The 23,469-nt window shown below is 43.4% G+C and overlaps 1 protein-coding gene across 3 annotated transcripts in view; it reads right to left on the bottom strand.

The window, feature by feature from the left end:
• Positions 1-3,176: 3,176 nt before the first annotated feature.
• Positions 3,177-23,469, bottom strand: part of MANSC1 (MANSC domain containing 1) — a 22,287-nt gene continuing 1,994 nt past the window's right edge. For all 3 annotated transcript variants that reach the window (XM_032253667.1, XM_032253666.1, XM_032253665.1), the window contains exons 2-4: positions 16,754-17,076; positions 10,918-11,058; positions 3,177-4,554 (exon numbers count right to left, since the gene is read on the bottom strand). In XM_032253667.1, coding sequence (XP_032109558.1) covers positions 3,620-4,554; positions 10,918-11,058; positions 16,754-16,976 — 1,299 coding nt within the window. In that variant the 5' untranslated portion in view covers positions 16,977-17,076 and the 3' untranslated portion in view covers positions 3,177-3,619. The remainder of the gene's footprint in view (positions 4,555-10,917; positions 11,059-16,753; positions 17,077-23,469) is intronic.

The following is a 23,469-nucleotide window of genomic DNA, read 5'->3' on the forward strand; positions in this document are numbered from 1 at the left end:
ATGTAAAAAGTGGCAACTCTGGAGCTAGGCTATCTGGGCAAATGACCTCCAGCAAGGCCTTTAAACTTCTCTGTGCCTCAGTTTCCTCATCTGCAAAATAAGGATTAAAATTCTTCAAAAGGTTGTCGTAGGATTGAAATGAGTTAGTTTACGTAAAAGTGAACCTGGCATATAGCGTAAGTACTTTCTAAGTGTTTGCAGTCAATAAGTAATAAATCATAGAATACTCTACTAAAAGTGGTACAAATATTAGAGATTTATTATTACAAGTTGGTAGTTCCAGGGTTAGTCCTGTCAATTAACCAAGGCTTCCCAGACCAGACTCTTCCCGTACCCACTGCCACACTCAGTGTGGCAGTGCCTTCTCCCCCCATCATGGCAGGGAGGCCGCCATAGCTTAAGGACCAAGTTCTCACATCATCAGCATCCCAAGCATGAAATAAGGGGACGTGGGCAAAAGTGTTTTTCTCCTTGTGCAGCCTTCTCTTTACAAGCAGGAAAATATCTCCTAGAAGCCCCTAGTAGGTTTCCTTTCAGCTAAAACTGGGTCACAGGCTCATCCCTGAACCTGGAACCTCCTACCTGTAACAAATGAGGCAGAGGTGGGACTGGGGCTGGCTGCTGGGTAGGTGACCAGTAGTGCCCAACACAGTGTGGGAGCCAAAGAGTTCCGAAGGTCCCTCACTCAGGCCAGGGGTAATTGAGAAACAAGCTCATAGCAGTACTCATCCAGGAGTCCTCAGGTTTTTTAAGAGCAGCTTTTTTTTTTTCTTGAGATGGGCTCTTGCTCTGTTGGCCAGGCTTGAGTGCAGTGGCATGATCATGGTTCACTGCAGCCTTGACCTCCTGGGTTCAAGTGATCCTCCCACCTCAGTCTCCCAAAGGGCTGGGATTACAGACGTGAGGCATTGTGCCTAAGAGTAGCTATTTTTTTTTTTTTTGGAGGTTTACTCTGTCACCCAGGCTGGGGGGCAATGGGAAGGTCCCAGCCTAACGCCAACGTCTGCCTCCAGGGTTCAAGTGATTCCCCTGCCTCAGCCTCCGGAGTAGCTGGGGTTACAGGCATGCGCCACCACGCCCGGATAATTTTGTACTTTTAGTGGAGACAGGGTTTCTCCATGTTGGTCAGGCTGGCCTTGAACTCCTAACCTCACGTGGTCCACCTGCCTTGGCCTTCCAAAGTGCTGGGATTACAGGCATGAGCCACCACACCCAGCCAGTAGCTTTTTTTTTTTTTTATTTCAGGATCTTGCTCTGTCCCCAGGCTGGAGTGCAGCGGCGTTATCTTGGCTCACCACAACCTCCGTCTCCCAGGTTCAAAGTAATTCCCCTGCTTCAGCCTCCTGAGTAGCTGGGACTACAGGCGCGTACCACCATGAGTAGCTTTTTAACCTAGGTCAGTATCGTGTTGGTAAAATATGGAGAGAGGATATGTTTGAGCAGAAGGACCTTCCTCATCTTCTCACCTGTTCTAGGCTGCTACCTTCTGTTTCTACAAACCAAAGGAGGGGGCTCATAACTCAATGCGCCTTATCTGAAAGGCTGACCAGGCTAGTCACTGCTGAATTCCCCTAAGGGATTCCTCTACCCCGACTGCCCTTACAGCAGCTGCACCCTCTGTCCTAGGGGCAGTAAGTAGACAGAGCTGTGTGAGAAGAGCGCTCTTTCCACTCCAGATGTCCCCCCACTTCCTACATCCCCCCCGCCACTCACAGTTTGGGCCTGTAGCATCATTCATCCCCACCGCTCCCATGTGGTCTCCCCATCACAACAAAGACTGCGGCAAAGTGAACAGAGAACTCCAAGAGAGCCAGGAAAATGCCTTTATAAACCACCACAGAAAGCCTTATTTCTACTCTCTAAATCCGTTAATAAAGAGAGGAGACATTTTAAAATTCCAAGACACTTCGTTACTAATCTGATTCTGGCCTACATGGGGATATTCCATAAATACTTGTTAAATTAAATTGACTCAAGGTTTTATTTATTCAACCTGCTTAAAGCTTATGTAAACCCCTTGGAGATTTGGGTCAAGCTGTTAAGTTGGAAAATATAAGAAAAGTATTTTCAATAGGCCAGCTTTCCTCTTAACGTACTTTATGAGCTTAGTGTAAGCCAGGGGAATGGGGGAGGGGTATCAGGAGAACAGAAGGGAAGGAGGTGAAGAGGAAGGAGAAGAAAAAAAAAGTTTTTTCTCTCATTTCCTGCGTTTCTCTTAACTGCTGTACTTATTAACCAGCTACTGCCCTCTAGTGCTCACCGTATTAAGTTCACATTTGAATTCCATTTTATCTTTAAAAGCTCTGGTGACAGGCCGGGCATGGTGACTCACGCCTGTAATCCCAGCACTTTGGGAGTCCGAGGCGAGTGATCACAAGGTCAGGAGATCCAGACCATCCTGGCCAACATGGTGAAACCCTGTCTCTACCAAAAAAAAATACAAAAAATAGCTGGGCATAGTGGCAGGTGCTACTCGGGAGGCCGGGGCAGGCAAATTACTTGAACGAGGGAGTCAGAGGTTGCAGTGAGCCAAGATCGCACCGCTGCAGTCCAGCCAGGCGACAGAACAAGAATCTGTCAGAAAAACAAAAAACAAACAAAAACCTCTGGTGACACTTGTAAGGGACCAAATTTCCTGTTTTGCAGATAAGCAAATTGAAGTCCAGAGAAAACAGGTGTCAGGCTGACCCAGGGGACTTCCTGACTCTTTGTTACCTCATCTATAACTTATCTGGAAGACTTTATTAAAAGTCTTTCTCAGAAATTTTAATTGCTAACCAATAAAAATTGTAGCATAATCTTAGTGCTATTTATTATTTCCAGTGTTGTTCTAAATTAAGATTAGGCTGACTGCTGGTCAATTTAGGTAAGGATATAAAATAATATTGGTATATGTTTAACTTAGTACAAGTTTAGAAAATGTCTATGATACTTTTTTAAAAAGGTTAACTAGAACAAGCCTGAAGTGGATTTGGCTATTTATCAGAACTGACTTGTCATTGTCTCCATGTAGGCTTCCATTCTGCTAGAATTCTCCCAAGTGAAGCTCTTTGCTCACTAATGGGAAAAGGGGGTTTGTCATTTTAACTTGGAACATATTTTCATCACATAAGCATTTTGCTAGTGGAAATAAATGGAAAGTTATCCAGCTGGACATGCTACTTACAAGAACATTACTGAGTAACAAAAGATTTGTTCAAATATTTAATTGGAAGGAACTACATCTGAAATAAGTTGTATTGGAATTCATATAAAAAGAAAAGCAAATCCATTAGAAATTGATATAAACAGTTGATTTTATCTGGCACCAAGAATATTAATGAATTGGAACCTAGATGTCCTAACCTGTTTCTTTGCATAAAAACCAGTCGAATTTTGAAATTTATATGGCAATCATACTTTATTACTTTAGGTAGAGCTTTGTTCTCAGCTAAATATTTTAGAGACAGATTACCCAAATTACCTAATTTGGTTTCCACTTCACTCGTCCTCAAAAACCAAACATAAAGAAAGCAGTAGGGGACATTTTCCTGTCTTCAAAATACAACCTCCTGCTAAGGAATTCACTGCACTTGGGCTTCTAGTTACTGAATGAATTAAGAGACACTGAGTTCCATCCTTAGATGTCCACATAGATCCCATTGATCAAATAATCAAGTCTTGAGTAACGTTTCCTGCGGAGCGATTCTGAGAGGATTCTGCCCAAGAGGACGAGGCCTATCACCAGGAACAGGACACCAAAAAGCAGAGACCCGATGAGAAGCCATTTTTCAAATGGAAGGCCATACTGATTTTCTGGAACGCTGCCCTGGGAGGAACTGCCTGGATTGGTGTCCCTACCTTCCCAGGAAGCAGTTTTATTCATAGTGGAAGACTCCACATTTGACGTAGAAAATGCAGTAGGGTTATACACATTCCCCATGTTCAAAGTTAGGTTGGAGATTTCTGTAAATGGTATCGCTCCTAGGCTGCCTTTCGAGTCTGTAGGTACCTGAAAGGTGGTGGTCAGGACTGCTGTTGTAGCCATCGCTTGGAGTGTAGCCACAGCCCGTGTAAAAACTGTAGAAATGAGGGTCGTGGGAGGCTGAGAAGTGACAGTGGTTACAGGTGGAGCTGTGGTGGCCAGCTGTGGCTGGGAAGTCCCAGAAAGTGTCACTGAAGCATTGGTGGGTAGAAGGACAGTGGGCTTTGGAGTAGCCGAGGTGGTATGCAGAGAATTAACTGCCACTGTCGTTGGGAATGCACTCACATTTCCAGGCAGCAGATAAGCTATTTCTTGTTTGGAGGAAAACCGTGAACTCTGAGAATGGCCTTTTTCTTTATTAACAAGGAGCTCGGCACTTGCTTCGTCAATCTTAAATAGTTTCTCCAAGTGATCTGAGGATCCAAACTTCTGAGAAAGTGTGTCTTTCCATGATATATTGGTGGGCTTTGAATAACCTGTGTGATGATGGGCTGGGGGAGTGGCTGCTTGTGAAGGCTGGCCATGTAAGAGAGAATCTTCCTGGGCTAACTCTTGGCTTGGCAAATCAGTTCTGGTCAAAGATGGAAAATCTGAAAATGTATGGATAACAAAAGGAAAACTTATATAACTCCATGCTAAGGTAGGTTAAAAAAATACAAACATATCAGCTTGCTCAAAAGATCACCAAACTGGCTAGGAATGGTGGCTCACACCTATAATCCCGGCACTTTGAGAGGCTAAGGCAGGAGGATCATTTGAGGCCAGGAGTTTGAGACCAGCCTGGACAATATAGGGAGATCCTGTCTCTTAAAAAAAAAAAAAAATCTCCGAACTGTTGATACTTGACATTTCATTGAAATGTATGCAAAATGGAAAAACACAAATTGCTAAATGAGAATCTGGTAACACCGCCTCTCTACCAGATGCTGTGGTTTATTTCTAGTATGATAGGACAGAAGAGAAGAGAAATGTGTGGAGGACCAGGCGAATTAAGGAAAAGGTGGGAGTTGCACAGTAGAGAAGCTGGAGGGGCTCAGCAGGGCAGCAAGGGGCTTAGGAAGATGGAGAACCCTCTCCATCTTCCTAAGGGACCAAGGCTAGGGAAGAAAGTGGGCTGGAGGGTGACCTGAGCAGGAGAGGGCGGCAGGGAGAATGCGCGGGAAGGTGTGGGCTTCTGCCAACTAAGGCAGAGACGACAATTCAGGACCAAGCAATCATCAAGAGAGATTTCAGTGGGGGCATGGGGCAGGCAAGAAACATATGTGGAAGCTGTGGGAAATGAGACGATAGAGCAGGAGAGGAGGAAGAATCCCTGTGATGTGCCTTTGACAGGAAGGAGGAAGAGGAACCAGGCAGGGTCTGGTCTCTCCTCTGAGCACTGAGGCCACAGCAGCAGCAGAAGGTTGAGGACTCCTTCAAACAACAACAAAACGGACATATCATCCCAGCACTGTGCTCAGAGGACAGAGGCTATCTGGGAGATTTCACTAGGACTCTTAAAAATTAGAATTTTGGAGTCAACGTCTTAGGTCATGAGGTTGATGGGACCAATATTTGAAATCATGATGACCACATTGTAGAAAACCATACATTCCCCATGCCTGCTGAGGAGAAACCAGCCCCACATCCTGCTCCCACTCAAAGAAGCTTAGAATTTTGCTCCTGATCACACACCCCATTTATCACAGCTCAAACTGGAAAGGCCTGTTCAAGCAATCAAGTGCAAGGAATGACCATGTGAATTGCTGTGTATTACTGTGCTGCTAGGCTAACCATCTCACGCAGATTAGACCTGCAGAAAACACAAGGAAAGAAGCAGAGAAATGTCCTGGCATTTCTCAGTCCGCTCACTCCTGCTCTTTTCCTTTCTCTTCCTCAACTCACCTCCATCCCAGTTTCTAAACTGGTCCTCAGTCTCCTCTTTCCTACAAACAGATCCAGAGGCAGCTTTGGATTAGTGCCCTCTGGTGACTATTCTCTAAGGCCTTACCCCTCTAAGAGGTCCTTTGCACTGTCACTTACTCATTCATCTAGGACAGGGCTCAGCAAACTATGGCCTGATGGACAAATCTGGCCTACCATCTGTCTTTGTATGACTTGCAAGCTAAGAATGGTTTTTACTTTTTTTTTTTTTTTTTTTTTTTTTAGGTTGGAGTCTCACTCTGTCACCCAGGCTGGAGTGCAGTGGCGTGATCTCAGCTCACTACAACCTCCGCCTCCCAGATTCAAGCAATTCTCCTGCCACAGTCTTCTGAGTAGCTGGGATTGCAGGCATGTGCCACCATACCTGGCTGATATTTGAATTTTTAGTAGAGATGGGGTTCCACCATGTTGGCCAGGCTGGTCTCAAATTCCTGACCTCAGGTGATCCACCCGCTTCAGCCTCACAAAATGCTAGGATTTCAGGGCTGAGCCACCACACCCAGCCAGCTTTTACATTTTTTAATGGCTGAAAAATAATCAAAAGAATATTGTATGACACAGGAAAAGTATATGAAATTCAAATTTCTGTATTTCTAAACCTAAAATACTGGTATGAAAAGCCTAAAATGCTATTTGGCCCTTGGCAAAAAAAAGTTGGTGGACATTTGCTCTAGGATATAGTATTCTACTCTAAAATAAATTTGGGTCAAATTAAATATATCTTTAAAAATATATATATATATGTTTGAGAAGGGGTCCTGCTCTGTCTCCCAGGTTGGAATGCAGTAGCACAGGCACACCTCACTGTAGCCTCGATTTTCCAGGTTCAAGCGATCCTTCTACCTCAGCCTCTCAAGGAGCTGGGACCGCAGTGCCATACCACCACACCCAGCTAATTTTTGTATTTTTTGTAGAGACAGAGCTTTGCCATGTTGCCCAGGATGGTCTTGAACTCCTGGAATCAAGCAATCCGCCCACCTCGGCCTCCCAAAGTGCTGAGATTACAGGTGTGACCCATCATGCTTGGCCTATAATTCATTTTAAAGTTAAAAAAGAAAAAGACTATTTATATAAACACTCTGTGATATGTGGGAAATCAGAACTTAAATATGGCCATTGACAAGAATGACCAAAACAGCTGTTTTTTTTCCCAAGCACACAAACTCATAAATAAAGCAAAGCTCGAGCCAGTCCCACTTCTTGATAAGATTCCTCTGTTGGCAGAGGTCCTAGAGCCACACAGGAGTCCCCCACACCTGCTCCATTTGCCTCACCCACTCATGTTTGCCGTTGGGGCGTGGTGCTTCCCCTCAGTCATGCAGAGACGAGCCACAAAGGGAGCTGCAAAGCAGCTCTGCACCCTTAACTCCTCTTTGGAGTTTTATTTTCAAACAACTTCACTGAGTCGAAAAATGAGAGACTATTACTTGGACCCCAGCTGAGCAAACAGACTCCCAATTTATTCTATGTCTGAATTCTCCCATTCTTCCAGTCCTTGGTAAAAATGGCATGCCATGAAGCTGCCAACAGCAACAATAAAAGATTAAATAATACCAAATGGCAATGGTTTTATAGAATGAACAGAACTCACTGTCATCATTCAAACTCTTGGTCTGTAAATATTAGTCAACTGGATATAGGAAATAGAGGCCAGGCAAGTTGGCTCACGCCTGTAATCCCAGCACTTTGAGAGACTGAGGCGGGATGACTGATTGAGGCCAGAAGTTTGAGATCAGCCCGGTCAACATACTGAAACCCCTATTGCTACAAAAAATTTTTAAAAATTAGCCTGGTATGGTGGTGCATATCTGTAGTCCCAACTACTCAGGAGGCTGAATGAAGAGGACGGCTTGAGCCCAGGAGGAGGCTGCAATGAGCCATTATTGCACCACTGCACTGCAGCCTGGGCAAGAGAGTGAGACACTGTCTCAAAAAAAAAAAAAAAAAAAAAAAAGAAAGAAAGAAAGAAAAGAAAAAGAAATAGAGAAATAGAGTTCTTCCAGAAACAAACCACCAGATATTCATATTTAATTTCACTCCAGGTAGGAGGCAGATAATTCATTTTTAATGGGGTAATCTGAATTCATCAACATGGACAGATTCATAAACAGAATTACAAATACAACTTGCACACATCCTGTAGATATAAACAGTCCTTTGCATACTATGTCCAGGGTTGGTGCCACGTTGCCACTAGGTATCCATCAACCTGCTCAGGGGCTGGCACTGCCCCCTGGTGGCTACCATAAGAACCATTTAATTCTATTTTACTTCATTACCTTCACACTCGCCCCAAGATTTATGTACATGCCAAATTCCCCTTTTCCTCATTTCCATTGGCAAAGATCTTCACCCCACACATTCCCTTTTATAGGTGCATTATAAAAGCAACAACACTACAGAGGTATTAGAAAACAAATTCAGCTATAATTTCTATCATCATATTTTAACAGTAATTATTTACACAAATACTGTGTTCTTCATGCTCCTGTTTCAGGGGATGTTTGACGCATCAGGTTTCCCTGGCATATGAGCAAAACTCAGACACAGCCTCAGCCAGAGGGCAAAGCAGTGTCAACACCCAGGCACGCTGAGCAGTATCATTCCCCAAAGCACCTCATACTTAATGCAGTCAAGAGAGAGCCCTAGATTCCATCCCACAACCCTAAAACTACTCCTCAAGTTTCCCCCAATGGAGCACATGGCGTCACCATTCATCTAAATGCTCAAGGCAAAAACTAGGACTTGGCTTTGATGGTTCTCTTTTTCTGGTCCCCCAGACCCATACCACCAGCAGATCCCGTCAACTCTACTTTGGAACAGCCCGTATGTCCACTCCTCTCTCCATCTTGCCCACCACTCCTTGTGCCTTCACCCAGGTCTCACCCATGGCTCCTAACCAGTCTTTCAATTTTCACTTTGCTGCTGTGTCACTGTTCATTCCCAAAAGGGCAGCTACGGTGAGCTTTGAGAAATCACCTTTAAAACACCACATAACATGCCTGCTTTAAAACTCCTGCCAGGCATGGTGACTCACGCCTGTAATCCTGGCATTTGGGAGGCTGAGGTGGGCAGATCACTTGAGGTCAGGAGTTCGAGACCAGCCTGGCCAACATGACAAAACTATTTGTACTAAAAATACAAAAATTAGCCAGGCATGGTGATGCTTGCCTATAGTCCCAGCTACTCAGGAGGCTGAGGCAGGAGAATCACTTGAACCGGGAGGCGGAGGTAGCATTGAACCGAGATTGCGCCACTGCACTCCAGCCTGGGTGACAGAGTGAGACTCCAACTCAAAAAAATAAAAGTAAAAATAAAACTCTCAACAGGTTCCCACCACACACCTAAGATAAAAACTCCTGGCCAGGCGTGGAGGCTCACACCTGCAATCCCAGTACTTTGGGAGGCCGAGGCAGGTAGATCACCTGAGGTCAGGAGTTTGAGACAAGCCTGGCCAACATGGTGAAACCCTGTCTCTACTAAAAATACAAAAATTAGCCAAGCATGGTGGCATGCACCAATAGTCCCAGCTAGGTGGAGGTTGCAGTGAGCTGAGATCGTGCCACTACACTCCAGCCTGGGCAACAGAGTGAGACTCCTGTCTCAAAAAGAAAAAAAAAAAAACAAAAAACTCTCTCCTATGACTTACAGGGTGTTATATGATCTGGCCCTCCCTGCCGTTTTATATATCACTCTCTGTATATTTCACAATGAGTCAACCAGCTGGGATTGGTGTGCTGGTATTTCAAACACTCCAAATCATTCTGCCTGAGGACCTTGGACCTGGATGGTCTTCCCTTGATCTCCTCACATCTGGCTCCTTGCTGTTCAGATCTCAGTTTAGGGGTTAAATCTTTACTTACTGATTGTCTATTTTAGGGTCCGGTCTCAATTCTCTTTATAGCACTTGTGACTATATTTTTCTTGATTATTTATTTATTATGGTTATTGTCTCTCTCCCCTAAAACAGAAGTTCCGGAAGGGAGAACCTTGTTTTCCTATTTTTTTTTTTTTAGAGACAGAGTCTCACTCAGTCATCTAGGCTAGAGTGCAGTGACACGAACACAGCTCACTGCAGCTTTGACCTCCCAGGCTCAAGGGATTCTCCCACCTTGGCCTCCTAAGTAGCTGAGACTACAAGCTCATGCCACCATGCCTGCCTAATTTTTAACATTTTTTTAGAGATGAGGTTTCACCATGTTGCCCAGACTGGTCTCAAACTCCTGGCCTCAAGTGATCCTCCAGCCTCCCAGAGTGCTGGCATTATAGGCATGAGCTACCATACTCAGCCAGAACCTTGTTTTTCATGTGTAGCGTTGTATCCTTAGGGCATAAAAAGTACTTAGCACATAGAAGATGCTAAATAATATTTGTTATTTATTGAATAAATGAACAAGTAGAATATTAAAAATCAGGAGTATAATGATAACAACTTTCTAAAACTTAAATAAAAGAAAAATTGAGGCTGGGCGCAGTGGCTCATGGCTGTAATCCCAGGACTTTGGGAGGACAAGCTGGACGGATCACCTGAGATCAGAAGTTTGAGACCAGCCTGGCTAACATGGTGAAATCCCGTCTCCACTGAAAATACAAACATTAGCCTGGCTAATTTTTTTTGTATTTTTTTAGTAGAGATGGGGTTTCACCATATTGGCCAGCTGGTCTTGAATTCCTGACCTTGTGATCCGCCCACCTTGGCCTCCCAAAGTGTTGGGATTAAAGGCGTGAGCCACCGTGCCCGGCCAATAAATATTTCTTGAATGAATTTCCTTTCAGGTCTAGACAACAAAATCCGGTGAGTTTGATTTCAGACGAGATTGGGTGCGTTCAGGGAGGTGTGGCCACAAACAAGTTTGATTTCAGATAATGTGATTATAACGTGAACTTAATAACAAATATACTAGAATCTTCTGTATTAAGATGTGACCCCTTTTGGTAGTTTCATTTAGACTCTAGCAGAAAATCTTTCACATAAACCATATTCTTACATTATTCTAATCACAAAAGAAGAAGTATAACACTTTTATTACCTCTAATTATCCTGTAAGTCATGAGTCCTTTTGCTGGTTTCAATGGACAGGCTTCCTCACTGGGACAGAAAAATAGGTAGCAGTTGGGCTGTCGAGCTGTTTTTCGAGTGTCGAAGATCATCAAGTTACATGCTTTGTCCCCTGTAACGAAAGGTCTCATAAGCATGATTCTGAAATGAGATTTTCTAAAGAGTAGGGCAGGCAGGAAACACTTCACTGATTCTGGAGTCCAACACAAACACCTTTGTTCGTTTTGTTCACTTGCTTGCTGACCGCTGAATCATTTCCTTTTCCTTAGTTGCTTAAGACAACTTTTAAAAACATTGGGTTTAGCTCTTTTTTTTTTTTTTCACACGATGGCACTGAAGGCGAAGAAGGAAGCGCCTGTCCCTCCTTCAGTAGAAGCCAAAGCAAAGGCTTTAAAGGCCAAGAAGGCAGGGCCGAAAGGTGTCCACAACCATACACACACACACACACACACACACACACACACACACAAAGACCTGCATGTCGCCTCCAGCAGCCCCAGACACTGTGGCTCCCGAGGCAGCCTAAATATCCTGGGAAGAGCATCCTCACAAGCTTGACCACTTTGCCATCATCAAGCCCTGACCACTCCTGTGCTATGAAGACAGAAGACAACCACACACTGATTGATGTTCACTGTGGATGTAGGGCCAACAAGCACCAAACAGACTGTTAAGAGGCTCTCTCACATTGATGTGACCACAGTCACACCCTGAGCAGGCCTGATGGAGAGAAGGAGGCATGTGCTCACAATGCTTTGCATGTTGCCTATAAAACTGGGATTTTTTTTTTTTTTTTTTTTTTGGAGACGGAGTTTCACTCTTGTTACCCAGGCTGGAGTGCAATGGTGTGATCTTGGCTCACCACAACCTCCGCCCTCCGGGTTCAAGCAATTCTCCTGCCTCAGCCTCCAAGTAGCTGGGATTACAGGCATGTGCCACCACACCCGGCTAATTTTGTATTTTTAGTAGAAATGGGGTTTCTCCGTGTTCGTCAGGCTGGTCTTCAACTCTCGACCTCAGATGATCTGTCCACCTCGGCCTCCCAAAGTGCTGGGATTACAGGTGTTAGCCACCGCGTCTGGCCTTTTGTTTTGAGACAACGTCTGGCTCTGTTGCTCAGGCTGAAGTGCAGTGGCATGATCTCAGCTCACTGCAACCTCCACCAGGTTCAAGAGATTCTCCCACCTCAGCCTCCGGAGTAGCTGGGACTACAGATGCAAGCTACCACATCCAGATTTTTTGTAGAGATCAAATCTCCCTATGTTGCCCAGGCTAGTCTTGAACTCCTGGGCTCAAGCTCTTTGCCCTTGTTGGACTCCTAAAGTGCTGGGATTGCAGCTGTAAGCCACCACACCTGGCCATCTCTTGGCTTCTGAAAGCATCTCAGATGCCTATAAAGCCATGAGTGGAGTCAGTAAGATATCCTAGATGTCATGCCTCCTTCCACAAAGGATTTGAGTAGTGTATGGAATACAGTCTATCCTTTAATTTGTATCTGTATCATTCTTTTTGTTTTTCTTCCAGTTTCCCCTCTTTCCTTGTCAGGTTTGCTTTTCTGTTCCTTTTCTCACTTTTCCTTTTTTGTTGTTGTTGTTGAGACGAAGTCTCACTCTGTCACCCATGCTGGAGCACAGTGGCGCAATCTCAGCTCACTGCAACCTCCGCCTCCAAGGTTCAAGTGGTTCTCCTGCCTTAGTCTCCCAAGTAGCTGAAATTACAGGCTAATTTTTGTATTTTTAGTAGAGACGTCTGGCTTTTCGTATTTTTAGTAGAGACAGGGTTTCACCGTATTGGCCAGGCTGGTCTCGAACTCTTGACCTCGTGATCCACCCGCCTGGGCCTCCCAAAGTGACAGGTTTACAGGCGTGAGCCACCAAGCCCGGCCACTTCCTCACTTTTCACTCTTAACTATAATTTCTGGTGTCTTTTCTTTTTTGAGTCAGGGTCTTGCTCTGTCATCCAAGCTGCAGTGCAGCGGTACAATCACAGCTCACTTCAGCCTTGATCTCCTGGGCTCAAACAATCCTCCCACCACCTCAGCCTCCCCAGTAGCTGGGACTACAGGTGTGCACCACCACGCCCAGTGAATTTTTTGGTTTTTTGTAGGGGCAAGGTGTCATTATGTTGCCTAGACCGATCTTGAACTCCTGGGGTCAAGCAATCCACCCCCCTCAGCCTCCCAAAGTACTAGGATTACAGGCATGAGCTACCGCACCCAGCTGCTGGCTTTTCTGTTCCTCTTATGTCCAACAGAAATTAAACTCTCTACTCATCGTGGCCTAGATTTGATTTTGTCCTCAATTTAGTACAGTCTCACATCTTTGGGAGGTCAGCATATCCCTATTTGGGTTGAAGGTTAAGAGGCACATAGGCTAATCATTAAAAACACATGCTCCGTTGACCATCACCGCCACTGCTGCTAGTCAGGCAATGGTGAGAGATCAACTCCAACTCCCCAGAAGGGAAAGAAGATTTAGTTAGCCTCGGCAGGGGGTTAATCATGTCATATCCCCATTACTCAGATTCTAAGAGGGGTACTCCTGCTTTTTCTTTCTCAACAATGTGATACCAGAAATATCATTCTTTTTGGCACTTAGGTAAAGAGGAGGGTCCATAAAGCTCAAAATCGTGTGTAAGATATTGTGCTCATCATGTTACATGCATTTTTTTCCCTTCCTTCCTTCCTTTTTCTTTCTCCCTTTCTCTTTCTTTCTTTCTGATGGAGTGAGTCTTGCTCTGTCCATAATCCTCAAAATTGTGTGTAACATATTATGCCCATTATGTTATATGTATTTCTCTCTCTCTATCTATCTCTTTCTCTCTCTTTCTTTCTTGATGGAGTCTCACTCTGTCACCCAGGCTGGAGTGCAGTGGCGCGATTTCAGCTCACTTCAACCTCCGCCTCCCAGGTTCAAGCAATTCTCTGTCTCAGACTCCCGAGTAGCTGGAATTACGGGCACCTGCCACCACGCCCAGCTAATTCTTATATATATATATTTTTTTCAGTAGAGATGGGTTTTCACCATCTTGGCCAGGCTGGTCTCCTGACCTCATGATCTACTCACCTCGGCCTCCCAAAGTGCTGGGATTATAGGTGTGAGCCACTGTGCCTGGCCTATGTGCATTTTTCTAGAGTATCATCAAATTATCAAAGTGCCTTTGAACGCTTAGTGGTTAAACCATTGCTCAATAGTGAGGAAAATGTTTGAGATCCATTAACTGAGGTCCCAAGTACCTTTGCTTGTAGTAAAGCAGTAATAGGACTTTGGCTTATAAAATAAAACAGCAAACCCTCATTTCTTAGAATTGAGGAGAAATGCAGAGCTTTGCTGATGCCTATAAATACCCACACTTAAGACAGTATTCAGTTCTGCTTGCAGGTGATGTTTCTTTTTCACATAAATGTTGATGTCAACATTTAATGAAAAACTAGAAATTTAAATTAAACCTCTGTCATTTCCATAAATTACTTGCATAAAGTGTTCCAAAGCACACTGCTCAATGAGACCATTGAAGGGACTTTTCCTCCTGACACCAACTATATGGTGTCTTCTCCACACCAGTGTTCCGGCAATAACCGCATATCCTACCATTCAGTTCAATTTGGACACCAACTATCCTGAGTTAGCATCAGATCCCATGGATTGTGGGCTCAGTATCACAAGACTGCCCTCACTTCAGAAGCCAGTAGCAAGTATCAGGTCTCCAGGTTACCCACATTTCTGTCTGACTTGGCTGGTACTAATTCAGGGGTTCCCATGGTCCTACCCCCTCAGATTTGATAATTTGCTAGAACAACTAATATAACTAAGGAAAATGCTATATTTACTATTACAGTTTACAATAAAGGATACAAATGAACAGCCAAAAGAGGCTCCACAAGTCCCAAGTACAGGAGACTCTGCCCCTGGGGAATTGAGGTGCATCATCCTCTTGACACTGGGATGTGTTCACCAACTTGGATGCTCCCCCATCATCTAGGGGTTCTTATGATGGTTTCACTACGTGATTGATTAAGTCATGGGCCACTGTGACTGAACTCAATCTCCAGCCTGTCCCCTGAGGTGAAACCTCACTAGCACAAACTCAAGTAGAGTTGAAAGTGGCTGGTTATGAATAACCAAGGACATGCTCCTATCACTTGGGAAATTCCAAGGTTTTTAGGAGCTCTGTGCCAGGAACTGGAGACAAAGACCAAATATGTATCCTTTGAGACAAGGTCTTGCTGTGTCACCCAGGCTGGAGTGCAGTTTTGCAATCAAAGCTCACTGCAGGTCGTGTGTGGTGGCTCTCGCATGTAATCCCAGCACTTTGGGAGGCTAAGGCGGGAGGATCATTTGAGGTCAGGAGTTAAAGACCAGCCTGACCAACACAGTGAATCCATGTCTCTACTAAAAATAGTTAAAACTAGCCAGGCATGGTGGTGAACGCCTGTAATCTCAGCTACTCAGGAGGCTAAGGCAGGAGAATTGCTTGAACCTGGGAGGCGGAGGTTGCAGTGAGCTGAGATTGTGCCACTGCACTCCAGCCTGGGCGACAGAGCAAGACTTCATTTCAAACAAACAAACAAAAAGCTCACAGCAGCCTCAACCCCCTGGGCTCAAGTGATCCTCCTATCTCAGCCTCCCAGTAGCTGGGACTACAGGCATGTGCCACCACGCCCAGCTAATATTTTACTTTTTACAGAGAACAGGGTCTTGCTATATTGCCTAGGCTGGTCTCAAACTCCTGGGCTCAAGCAATCCTCCTGCCTTGGCCTCTCAAAGTTTTGGGATTATAGGAATGAGCCACCATGCCTGGCCATTCATTAGCTTTTCCAGGCTCCTTGATGGCAAGGCCTTGTCCATCTTATTCACTGTTTTCTCTCTAGCAACTAGTAAAGTGTTAGGTACTCAATAAATTTTTTTTTCATTTAGAGAATTCAAACAGGGTCATAAGTAAAATTGAAAAAAGACCACTGTTTTACTAAGATACATAGCATACTCCTCTTTTCCGTTCCAAGGTTTAAATCCTAAAATAAAATATGCAAAGGCCTGGTTCAAACCTATGGGTCTCAGTTTCCTCCTGTGTCATGAAAATGTGTCATTCTAGGCCGGGCACCATGGCTCATGCCTGTAATCCCAGCACTTTGGGAGGCCGAAGCGGGTGGATCACCTGAGGTCAAGAGTTCAAGACCAGCCTGGCCAACATGGTGAAACCCTGTCTCTATAAAAAAAAATTTATGAAAAAACAATAATAATAAAAAAGGAAATGGGTCAGTCTAAATGACTCCTCATCCCACTAGACTTCTAGAAGCTGCGGTTACCTAGTAGTCAGCGGTTTTTTTGACTTATCCTACGCCACCAGCTCCACAGAAGGAGAAGAAGTGGGGGTTTTATGCTTCCAACTTAAAGATCAAATGCTAATTTTCCCATGAGATAAGAATTCTATTTTTTGTCTCAACTCCTTTTCTCTGTCGGCATTTTCTTTGTAGTATCACACCGTATTCCAATACTCCATGATGATAGCAGGTAAGCATTTCAATAGGATTTTTGTTTTCAATATTCTAGATACCAGTTGGGATATAACACCAATGATTCTCAACCTCTTCTTTACCCAGTCACCTGAGGGATATAGACATACATTCATCAATAACTTTGGCTCAGCTTAGCAGAGGGGAGGGCACCCTTGTAGAGAATTGTCCAGTGATTATGTCACTTACATTTATATCCTATTGAGAGTCACTGGTATAAGCAATTCAGCCATATCCCCCAGCTACTGAAGTCACAAAACACATGAAACAAAGGATTCAGGAAACTACCATTTACCTGATATGTTTTCTGTTGAACAGCAAGAATGAATGCAGTCTTCTTGAGTTAAAGTATATATGGGCTCATTGCCTCTGATTCCCTTAGAAAGAGATGACTGGATGTCAATGACAACATCTTCTAGACTCTTGTTGAGGCAATTCTGACCAGCAGACAGCCTTAGTGTCAGGAAACAAATTATTACCGAAGTGGAAGGCAAGCTCCCTTCTCCCCTGAAGAACATTTTAAATTTCAGTTTAGTTTTGGTCTTCAAAGATGAAGGATAATCCTTCCTCTGGTCCTAGTTTGCTTTAAGAAGGTTGCACAGGTGATGAAATTTCTCTCTAGAACAAAAACGGAAAATCATCAATGAGTTTTGTTCCTTTAACAAACAAGGCAAGAAACGTTTCATTTCCTTAAAGTCAATGAAAAGGACCCATGTACAATTTAGAGAAGAAAACAAGTATTTTTTGTTTCACTTTTAGTAAATTTAAGATAACCTTTCATTAAACGCTTGGCAAAGAACTAATAAGTATAAACAAACATACTAGCTAACCAATGCTTAAAAGCTGACAATGCATATGAAGGAACAGGTATAAACAGTAGGCCTGCCTCAGAGTTCTACAATCCTTCCCTCTTCTAACTCAGAGCAGAAGATATAACTTTCTTTTTTTTGAGTCAGAGTCTCACTCTGTCGCCAGGCTGGAGCGCAGTGGCATGATCTCGGCTCACTGCAACCTCTGCCTCCCGGGTTCAAGCGATTCTCCTGCCTTAGCCTCCCGAGTAGCTGGGGCTACAGGAGCATGCCACCATGCCCAGTTAATTTTTGTATTTTTAGTAGAGACAGAGTTTCACCATGTTGCCCAGGATAGTCTCAATCTCCTGACCTTGTGATCTGCCCACCTCGGCCTCCCAAAGTGGTGGGATTACAGGCATGAGCCACCGCGCCCGTGGACACAATTTTCCGGCCTAGAGAACACAAATTTCTAGTCATTGATGAAGCAGTAGTAATAGGTTTGAGCATATTTCTTTTCTCAGTAATAAGAATCAGTATTTTTAAATTATCTACTAGGGGCTACGCATGGTAGCTCATGCCTGTAATCACAGCACTTTGGAAGGCTGAGGTGGATGGATTGCTTAAGCTCAGGAGTTTGAAACCAGCCTGGGCAACATGGTGAAACCTCGTCTCTACTAAAAATACAAAAAATTAGCTGGGTGTGGTAGCGCACGCCTGTGGTCCCAGATACGTGGGAGGTTGAGGTGGGAGGATTGCTGGATCCCAGGAAGTTGAGGCTGCAGTGAGCCATGACTGCACCACTGCACTCCAGCCTGGGTGACAGAGCAAGACCATGCTTCAAAAAAAAACTTTAAAAGCTGGGCTCGGGGCCTCACATCTGTAATCCTAGCACTTTGGGAGGCCGAGGTGGGCAGATCACAAGGTCAGGAGTTCGAGACCAGCCCGTCCAACATGGTGAAACCCTATCTCTACTAAAATACAAAAATTAGCCAGGCATGGTGGTATACCTGTTATCAATCCCAGCTACTCGGGAGGCTGAGGCAGGAGAATCGCTTGAACCAGGGAGGTGGAGGTTGCAGTAAGCCTAGATCATGCCACTGCACTCCAGCCTGGGTGACAGAGTGACACTCCATCTCAAAAAAAATAAATAAAATAAAAAATAAAAATAGATAACATGCTAGATGGTAGACATTGTGCTGAGCAATTTACTACTTTTTGTTATCTTTAATTAATTAATTAAATTTATTACCCTCTTTTTTTTATTACTGTCTTTAATCCTTATACCAACTGTGAAGGTTAATACTGAGTGTCAACTTGATTGGATTGAAGGATACAAAGTATTGATCTTGGGTGTGTCTATGAGGGTGTTGCCAAAGGAGATTAACGTTTGAGTCAGCAGGCTGGGAAAGGCAGACCCACCCTTAATCTGGGTGGGTACAATCTAATCAGCTGCCAGTATGGCTAAAATATAAGCAGGCAGAAAAATGTGAAAAAGAGAGAATGGCTTAGCCTCTCATTCTGTTTTTTGTTGTTGTTGTTGTTTTCTGTTTTTGTTTTTGTTTTGAGATGGGAGTCTTGCTCTGTTGCCCAGGCTGGAGTGCAGTGGCGCGATCTTGGCTCACTGCAACCACGACCTCCCAGGTTCAAGCGATTCTCTTGCGTCAGCCTCCTGACTGGCTGGGACTACAGGCATGTACCACCACACCTGGCTAATTTTTTGTATTTTCAGTAGAGATGGGGTATCACAGTGTTAGATAGGATGGTCTCCAACTCCCAACCTAGTGATCCGCCTGCCTCAGCCTCCCACAGTGCTGGGATTAAAGGCATAAGCCACTGCGCTCGGCCCCAGACTATATCTTTCTCCTGAGCTGGATGCTTCCTGCCCTCAAACATCAGACTCCAAGTTCTTCAGTTTTGGAACTCCTTGCTCATCAGCCTACAGATAGCCTATTTTGGGACCTTGTGATCGTGTGAGTTAATACTTAATAAACTTCCCTTTATATATGTATATAAATATATATATATATATATATTCCATTAGTTCTATCCCTCTAGGGGACCCTGACTAATACAGCAACTCTGCAAAAAAGCTATTATTGGCCGGGCACAGTGGCTCATGTCTGTAATCCCAGCACTTTGGGAGGCTGAGGTGGGCGGATCACCTAAGGTCAGGAGTTTGAGACCAGCCTGGCCAACATGGCGAAAACCTGTCTCTATTAAAAATACAAAAATCAGCTGGGTGTGATGGCGGACACCTGTAATCCCAGCTACTTGGGAGGCTGAGGCAGGAGAATCACTTGAACCCAGGAGGCGGAGGTTGCAGTAAGCCAAGATCGTGCCACTGCACTCCAGCCTGGATGACAGAGCAAGACTTCATCTTGGAAAAAAAAAACATACAAAAGTCACACTATGGATAACGCCAACTCTATTGAAATGCTGGTTCTTTTAGGAAAAAAAAATGTTAAACTGGCAAGACAATACAAGAAATTATCCTCATTCATCCACCTCCACATTTCTAGAATACAAATTGTTCACTGAATGATACCTTAGAGCAGTATTACTACTTCTTTATCCTTCTTTGGTCATTAACCCCTTTGATAGTCTAAGGAGCTCAGGATCTCTTCTGAGAGACATATTTAAAAATGCATAAAATGAAATATGTCAGATTCCAAAGGAAGCCAGTTATATTGAAATATAATTGACTGGACTCAGTGGCTCATGCCTATAATCCCGGCACTTTGGGAGGCCAAGCTGGGTAGGTCATGATGTCAAGAGATTGAGCCCATCCTGGGTAACATGGTGAAACCCTCTCTCTACTAAAAATACAAAAATTAGCTGGGCATGGTGGTGCGTGCCTGTAGTCCCAGCTACTTGAGAGGCTGAGGCAGGAGAATCGTTTGAACTTGGGAGACAGAGGTTGCAGTGAGCCAAGATTGTGCCACTACACTCTAGCCTGACAACAGAGTGAGACTCCATCTCAAAAAAGAAAGAAAGAAATATAATTATATTAAAATGTAATTATCAAAATAGTTTTTAAAATGTCCCTACAAAATTCTGGTGAAAGAAATCAAATAGAGAGCTATTACATGTTCATAGGAAGACTCCATCTTGTTAAGATACCAGTTCTTCCCAACTTGAGCTACAGATTAAATACAGTCCCAATCAAAGCCCAAAGTTATTTTTTGGATATCAACCAATTTTAAAACTTACATGGAAATGCAGAAAAGACCAAGAATAGTCCAGAATACTAACAAACAAAGTTGGAAGACTGATACTAATTGACTTCAACATTTACTGTAAAGCTACAGTAATTTAAAAAGTATGGTATTAGAGAGTCAACTGATCTTTGACAAAGGAGCAAAAGCAATTCAATGGTGAAAGAATAGTCTTTTCCTTTCTTTTCCTTTTTTTTTTTTTTTTTGAAGAACGGAGTTTCGCTCTTGTTGCCCAGGCTGGAGTGCAATGGCCCGATCTCAGCTCATCACAACCTCTGCCTTCTGGGTTCAAGTGATTCTCCTGCCTTGGCCTCCTGAGTAGCTGGGATTACAGGCATATGCCACTATGCCTGGCTAATTTTGTATTTTTAATAGAGATGAGGTTTCTACATGTTGGTCAGGCTGGTCTTGAACTCCCAACCTCGGGTGATCCACCTGACTTGGCCTCCCAAAGTGCTGGGATTACAGGTGTGAGCCACCACACCTGGTGAGAATAGTCTTTTCAAAAAATGGCAATGGAACAACTGGATGTCCACTTGTAAACATGAATAAATAAATAAATCTAGCCACATACTTTATACCGTTTGGAAAAATTAGCTCTAAATGGATCACCAATCTAAATATAAAATGTAAAACTATAAAATTTCTAGAAAATAACAGAAGAAAATCCTTGTGACCTTAGATTAGGTGATGAGTTTTTACATACAATATCAAAAGCACACTCCATGAAAGAAAAAATTGATGTTGGACTTCATTAAAATTAAAAACTTTTGTTCTGCAAAAGATACTGTTAAGAGAATGAAAAGACAAGCCACAGACTTGGAAGAAATATTTGGTTATTTTTTTGGAGGAAATATTTGTGAAACAAAAGCAGTAGTCCCCAACCTTTCTGGCACCAGGGACCAGTTTCATGGAAGACAATTTTTCCATGGATGGGGTTGTGTGGGGTATGGTTCAGGATGATTCAAGTGCATTGTATTTATTGTGCACTTTATTTCTATTATTACACTACAATAGATAATGAAATAATTATACAACTCACCATAATTTAGAATCAGTGGGAGCCTTGAGCTTGTCTTCCTGCAACTAGACAGTCCCATCTGGAGGTGATGGGAGACAGTGACAGATCATCAGGCATTAGATTCTCATAAGCAGCATGCAACCTAGATCCTTCATACGCGCAATTCGCAATAGGGTTCATACTCCTATGAGAATCTAATTCCACCACTGATCTGACATGAGGTGAAGCTCAGGTGACAATGCAAGCAATGGGGAGCGGCCATAAATGCAGATAAAGCTTTGCTCACTGCCCCACTGCTCACCTCCTGCTGTGTGGCCCATCTCCTAATAGGTACTGGTCCTGGCCCAGAGGCTGGGGACCCACATGATAAATGACTGGTATCCAAAATATACCAAGAACCCTTAAAAGTCAGCAGTAAGAAAACAAACTCAATGGACAAAAGATCTGAACAGATACCTTACCAAAGAAACTAAACAGATGACAAATAAGCATATGAAAAGGTATCTAACATGTTATATCATTACGGGATTGCAAATTCAAACAAGATACCACTACCCACCTATGAGAATGGCTAAAATCCAAAAAATGAACAATACCAAATGCAAGGACATGGAGCAACAGAACTTCTTTACACATCTATAATCCCAGCACTATGGGAGGCTAAGGTGGGTGGTTCACTTGAGGTCAGGAGTTTGAGAGCAGCCTGGCCAACATGGTGAAACCCAGTCTCTCAAAAACAAAAACAAAACCAGAAATCAGTCAGGCATGGTGGTGGGCGCCTGTAATCCCAGCTACTTGGGAAGCTAAGGCAGGAGAATCACTTGCTGGTGGGGAATGCAAAATGGCACAGCCACTTTGGGAGAAGTCTGGCAGTCTCTTACCAAGCTAAATGTAGTCTTAACATACAATTCAGCAATTGTCCTATGTATTCATTCAAATGAACTGATAACTTATGTTCACACAAAAATCTGCACAAGAATATTTATAGTAGCTTTATTCATAATTACCAAAAACTAAAAGCAACCAAGATGCCCCTCAATAAATGAATAAACAAAATGAGATACATCCATATATTGGAATGTTATTCAGTAATAAAAATAAAGGAACTACCAAGCCACAAAAAGACATGGAGGAATCTTAACTGCATATTACTAAGTGAAAGAAGCCAGTCTGAACAGGTAAAACTCCAACTATATGACATTCTAAAGAAGGCAAACTACAGTGGCAGTAAAAAGGTCAGTGGTTACCAGGAGAACAAGAGTGGGAGGATGAATCGGTGGAGTACAAGGAGTATTTAGGGCAGTGAAACTATTCTGTATACTACAGTAATGGAGGATACATGTTATTGGACATCTGTCAAAACCCATAGAAATGTGAAACACACAGAGTGAACATTATGTGAACTGTGGACTTTTAGTTCAAAAACAAGGTAAAAGAAAACACAAAAACAAAAACCAGTATATGGCAATAACACACAAGTCTAATACCTTTCTTGCTGTCTGTCAAAATTCTGCATACAGTAAAATAGTAACATTTATTGCTTCTAACATGCTGGTTTCTATGCTAAGCACTTATTTTTTTCAGCATTTTCGCAAGCATAGGCACTTTATATATATCATGTCATTTAATCCTCACAGATCCCACTATCACCCTCATTTTCAGTGAAAACTTATAAAAAGTTATAGGACATAATATGTGCTTCTTTATTAACCTATTAAGTAACAAGTGGTCATCTAATAGCTGCCATAATTTTGACATGGTATTGAGTACAGATAACATTTTGAAATATGTGCAACAAGTCATGTGATATAAAAGTATCAGCAGGCCGGGCGTAGTGGCTCACGCCTGTGATCCCAGCACTTTGGGAGGCCGAGGCGGGTGGATCACGAGGTCAAGAGATCAAGACCATCCTGGTCAACATGGTGAAACCCCGTCTCTACTAAAAATACAAAAAATCAGCTGGGCATGGTGGCACGTGCCTGTA

Source organism: Sapajus apella, unplaced genomic scaffold, assembly GCF_009761245.1.
Source record: "Sapajus apella isolate SASKATOON/1434 unplaced genomic scaffold, GSC_monkey_1.0 scaffold84, whole genome shotgun sequence".
Taxonomy (NCBI): domain Eukaryota; kingdom Metazoa; phylum Chordata; class Mammalia; order Primates; family Cebidae; genus Sapajus; species Sapajus apella.